The sequence below is a fragment of the Octodon degus genome, unplaced genomic scaffold (assembly GCF_000260255.1).
Source record: "Octodon degus isolate 3935 unplaced genomic scaffold, OctDeg1.0 scaffold00261, whole genome shotgun sequence".
Taxonomy (NCBI): domain Eukaryota; kingdom Metazoa; phylum Chordata; class Mammalia; order Rodentia; family Octodontidae; genus Octodon; species Octodon degus.
Window position 1 is genome coordinate 181,413 of NW_004524837.1, and position 5,629 is coordinate 187,041.

Here is a 5,629-nt window from a genome sequence, read left to right on the forward strand (position 1 = left end):
AAAAAAAAGAAAGAAAGAAAGAAAGAAAGAAAGAAAGAAAGAAAGAAAGAAAGAAAGAAAGAAAGAAAGAAAGAAAGAAATTCACTGTGTACATCCTATCAGAATATTTATAGTTTAACTGGTAATATATACTACAAAAGTTAGTGTTTCCTTTAGAGATATTTTGGTGAAGTTTAAATTTCTGTATTTACATTTCTTAATATAGAGAACATACTAAATGCTTGGGTACTGTAATTTTTTTAAAAAAATATATTTCTACTAATTTACCAAAGCCAGATTTGTCCTGGAATCCATGCTGCGCATGTGCTCCAGAGGCACAGCATCATACCCTCTGAGGCTGCATGGCCCCAGGAGCTGGGCCTGCATACCCACCTCGAGCTCAGTGAAGAGGCTGTAGTTGTTCTGCAGGATGGCGTACATGCAGTGGGCCACTGTGACTGCGTGCTTCCAGTTGTGGTACGGCACTCGCCGGTAGTTCTTCTTCACAGACATAATAAACCGGCACAACTTCTCAAGGTCAAAACTGTATGGAGAAGAAACCACTATGACCAACCCCAGCAGAGCAGCACTCCACCCAGGAGCACCCCCAGCTGTGCGCCCTGCTCCCTCAGCACCCCCAGGTGCAAAGCTCCCTACATTGAACTCAAGAGCTGTGCAAATTCACTTGTCACTTCCCTTATCTGGTCAGAAAGAACTAATAAAATGGACACTCATACAGCTTGTATCCTGATATATTCTTAACTGTTCCACCAGAGGTTCAGACCAGAATCGGCAGCCTGTCACCCATCATCACTTATACTTGTATATTTCCCGCTATGCCCCCCGTGCTCAAAGGCCGCCACTCAATGTTATCTTGCCCAAGGGTATTTTGAGCTTATTTTTCCAAACAGCATATTCAGATTATATATAATCATTAACATGATAATTAATGTAATTAGTGTTATAATTATTTTCCTATACAAGAATGATACTTTTCTAAATTACTGATTATTCTTTCAAAGTGAATTGAAGGTATTTTGGTATTCTCAGATCATTAAGTTGCAAATGGCCTTATCTAAATGCTGACATATTTTAAAAAAATATATGTTTTTACAAGTCTTATCATTGCTTTTTATTTTATGTGTGTGAATAATAGTATATCTCATGTGCATATTCCTATTTGAAGCTCTATCTTTGAGAGATCAAAATATGTTTAAGCAGTTTAAAACAAAAGAACCTCATGGAATAGTAGGGAGATGGAGAGTACATAAATTTTTAAAGAATACACAGCCTGTGTTTCTCCCAATTGAAAAATTTCAAATGTCTTTAATTAAAAAGTACAGCATTTTAGAATTCTGGCTGTTCACACTCTCAACTAATATCTACAGAACAAATGGAGTCAGCTGTCCTGTGTGTACCCTCTCCAAAAGTTGATTAAAAAGCACACACAGAAGAAACAAAGTGTTATGGTAGTTCTAGAGAAACTAAGCCGCTCTGTGAGAAACTTAATTTCTGTATCAGGGAGGGGTATCATGCTTTTCATTTTAAGTTTGTGTGTTTAAGCTAAGAAAAACCAGATTTTAAATCACAAAGGCCTCTAGGATAGGCCAAAATGGTGGACCAATATTTTCAGAGAATGATGCAAAATTATGATGTAGTAGCATCATGTAATTACAATGTCTTTTACATGTAATCTCTAACATACATGTAGAGTTGAAACGATGCTAAATTTAGGTACAGTTGCTAAATTTAGGTACAGTTGCTAAATTTAGCCACACTTTTAAAGGCACAAAATTCTATTTGGCATCCTAAGTCCTGCCTCCTTCAGTCAAGCAGTCCCATGCTGCCTCTGTGACAGCAGCCACCCTGCAGCAGGATTTTCACCCAGGCTCCGACCCACTGCTAGAGGATCCAGCAGGTTAAGGAAGAGCTGAGGAGGCTACAGAGCTGTTCAACAGCCTCAGCCCATTTTCACTGGAATATTCAGGAGCAAATAAGAGAATTATAAACAAAGAAAGTGGGGAGGCATATACACAGGAGGAAGAGGTTGTACTGCTCAACAGTTTAAAAAGAAAGTTTTTAGGTCAGCCATACCAGAATGCCCCACAGGACTGATGAACCATATGGACAAAGATTCCAGGCCACATATTTTCAAAAGGACTAATGTCAAAGTGGAATCTGAAATCAAAAGAGGGTTTATTTTTAAATGCAGTTAGGAAAAACAATAAGTAAAGAACATCATTTAACTTTTTTTTTTAATGAAGAGACTAAGAAGACACTGGGCTCTTTGCCATCCTTAATTACATCTGTCTGATACTGAAAGGTATTGAAAGGAGATTGTATATATTTCTTCAAGAATTTAAGCATTATTTAATTTTCTATTATACAATCTGTTAAAAGAAAAAAGCTGCATTCATTGTCAGAATAATAAGTATAAAAATTACATCTGAATGCTACATATATACTATACAACTTGCAGATAAGGGGAAAAGCCTTATCAGAAGTTATTTTTTAAAATTGAAAATTTTTGGCCAGCCATATAGCTCAGAAGATAAAAGTGCCTGCTTAGGCAGACACAGGGACTGGGGTTCATTCCCACCCCCATGTCCGTGCCGGCTCCTCCCCCAGGGTGCTCTGAGAAGGAGATTGAGACTGGGCGTGGTGGCGCATACCTGTAAACCCAGCATTTGGGAGGCTGAAAACAGGAGGCTTACACAAGTCTGATCTATGTTGTGAGACCCTGTAGACCCTATACTAAAATACATTTTTTCAAAAACAATTAAAATAAAATTGAAAAATTTCTATTTCTTACTTGAACTGAAATAAAAATCTCATACATATATAGAACATAAAATTATTATATTAATACTTATTATTCATTTAATATTATAGTTATTATCATTTGTTTGGAATAAACAGTATAGTAAAATACTGTACTTTTTTTTGTTTTTGTATCAGGGATCGAACTCAGGACCTTGTGCTTGCCAGGCAGGTGCTTATGCCGCTGAGCTATATCCCTGGCCCCAATGAAATACTGTATTCTGAATTGTAAGGTACGCATTGGATGAATCATTTCTGAAGGTTTCATATGTAGATAACTACTCTTAGTTTGTACTCACCATGAGCCATAAATCGTTACAGATTACAACACTAGTGAGCTAAATATTAGCAGGTATAGAAAAAAGTGTAAAAGTGGAATTATTGCTGAATTCTTGAACTTAATTTGAAATTTTAAATTGATATAGAGGTTTTTATTATCTGACATTGAAAACCATATTGAAGAGCTGGGGAGATGGCTCCCCAGTAGAATAAGTGCTTCCCTGGCAAGCGCAAGGGTCTGAGTTCAATTCCCAGTTCCACAAAAAAACTCCAACATATTGAATATTAAATATTACATGGTATAAAGTATGCAACAGGGTAGTAAAAATGTTAACATTTAGGTTAAGTGATTTCAAAAAGAAGTTCAAATTTTGTTTTCTAAAGTAAGCAGAAGAAAATGACATACTACACATAAAACATAGATAATTATTGTGGATTATTAAAATATGGATAAACAAAGAAAAATGTGAGGTCTATAAACAGTAGTGATAATCACAATGCTTGTGATTTTAGCTCTATAACATACTTTGTTTTCATTCAATTAAATTAAAAATCTATTGTCTTTCCCACTTTATTGTACCATATGAAGGCCTCTCTTAGGCTTTAGCATCTCACCTTGCTTTGTAAATATTCACCAAAAGAAATGCCCAGGAAATTATTTTTGAGCTGTACTATGTTCAGCTGAGAAATGCATTGCTTCTTTGGTGGAGCACGACAGTAGAGCCTACTTCCAAGCAACTCTGGACACAACTCTGAAGTCAGACGCCCTAGGGGTTCCCACCCAAACCCTGTCATTACTGTGTGATCCGTAGACCCACAAGCACTTTATTTCTCAGTGTTATTATCTATATGTAGGGAACAGCAGTCATATCCCTCTCCAGTTGTCATGAGGATACAGGTGCCTGGAACACGTGGCACAGAGGCTGGCACTTAGGATGCAATCGTTAAATGTTTGTCATGGCACAATTGCCAGCTGTTCTCTGGAACGAAGGTACAGTAAACTTCGCTGACTGTACTAAGAGGCCACACATAACTGGGCTCCTATCAGTTAAAGGGTGGCTACTACTCTGCTTTGTCTGGGTTCTCTTGAAGACTAGCTCGGTGAGGTCCCCTGTAACATACATATAAATTCAACTTTGACTCAAGTTTTTTTTTTAATACTAGAAAAATAAAGAAACCAGCAAAACAAAGCACTCACAGTTCAATTTCTTTGCAGAGTCGTAGAGGCAGCGTGAAGTGCATGAGGCCTTGCCACTCTTCCGCGGTGCAAATGCTATGGTAGGACAGCTTTTCCATAGTGACCCGGTAAATGCACTCTGAGTGACGAATTCTATGGTACATCTGGAGTGTAAACAAACAATTATTTGAAACCATACTTAAATTCATTTGGCACTGAAATCAGCATTTGGCATAATAAAATCAGACTATCACTGTAACTAAGGGAGACTTATTATTGTCTATTTCCACAGACACTGAAATTGTGGACACCTGAGACCATGAAGTTGCAAAACAATCTATTAAAAAAATTGTTTTAGAAGTCTTATTTAACTGTATAATGGATAGCTTTTTACCAGACATCATTTCTGGGGAGTAAAATCACTATGTGTCTTCTTTTTTTAACTGTAAAACTATTTTTCAATTTTATTTTTAATTATTTTTACTGTATTAAAGTATACAAAAGGCTTATCATTTAAAAAAATTAATTAATTTTATTGGGAAACAAATAGCAATGAGACAGTTTCAAAACCTATTAGTAGGAAGTTTCAATAATTAATACATTGCATATTGTTGTCTTCATAGTAATTATTCATAGTGCAAGATACAGACATGATATCCTGTTCAAACAATATTAATACAAATCTTCTCACTAAATTAAGAGAAAGTTGGTGTATATCTATCCTATTTTGTATATACAAATACAAAATGGTCCTTCATTTGTATCCCCTTTTTTTTGTTTAGCTTTATCAGAGATGGGTATTTCATTGCCATTTAAATATTGTAGGTGCATGAATTCAGCAAAATAATCCAATATAGTCCAGTAGTCCACAATGGTAGTGGGTTATCTGTAGGACTGGCAATGTCAGAAGTTGTTGACTTGAGCCTTTCACAGCTCAGCATATTAATACGGCTTTACTTTTCATACCTCGTTTTTATACTTTTCTGCTGGATGGTTAAAACCAAGATAAAGCAAGACCTATATAAGAAGAAGTGTAACTTTTGTGTCTGACAAGGTCAATCAAATTTCCTCAGGATTTACCAGACAGCATATTGGTAAAGCAATGGCCATGACTTATCCACATGGCTGACACTGACAAAGGAACTATTTGTCTTCTTTACAATGTTTTGTTATTATACTTCTACATTTTTAGCAAGAAAAATACTGAAAATCAAGCATGCTCATTTTATTACCCAAAATTAAATGAATGTTAATAAAATTAAAGTTTAAGAAATTATATTCTTCGGCCGAGTAGGATTTTCTGCCGAGTTCTGGGAGCCCCCAGACCCAGTCCTAGCCCAGGTCCGGTGAGTGTGTGGAGAGCTTCCTGCTACC

At 36.3% G+C, this 5,629-nt stretch overlaps 1 protein-coding gene across 2 annotated transcripts in view; it reads right to left on the reverse strand.

Moving 5' to 3' along the window:
- Pde10a (phosphodiesterase 10A) overlaps positions 1 to 5,629 on the reverse strand; it is a 340,101-nt gene that overhangs the window by 70,007 nt on the left and 264,465 nt on the right. For both annotated transcript variants that reach the window (XM_012512701.2, XM_023706496.1), the window contains exons 14-16: positions 4,277 to 4,419; positions 2,074 to 2,157; positions 373 to 523 (exon numbers count right to left, since the gene is read on the reverse strand). In XM_012512701.2, the coding sequence (XP_012368155.1) occupies positions 373 to 523; positions 2,074 to 2,157; positions 4,277 to 4,419 (378 nt within the window). The remainder of the gene's footprint in view (positions 1 to 372; positions 524 to 2,073; positions 2,158 to 4,276; positions 4,420 to 5,629) is intronic.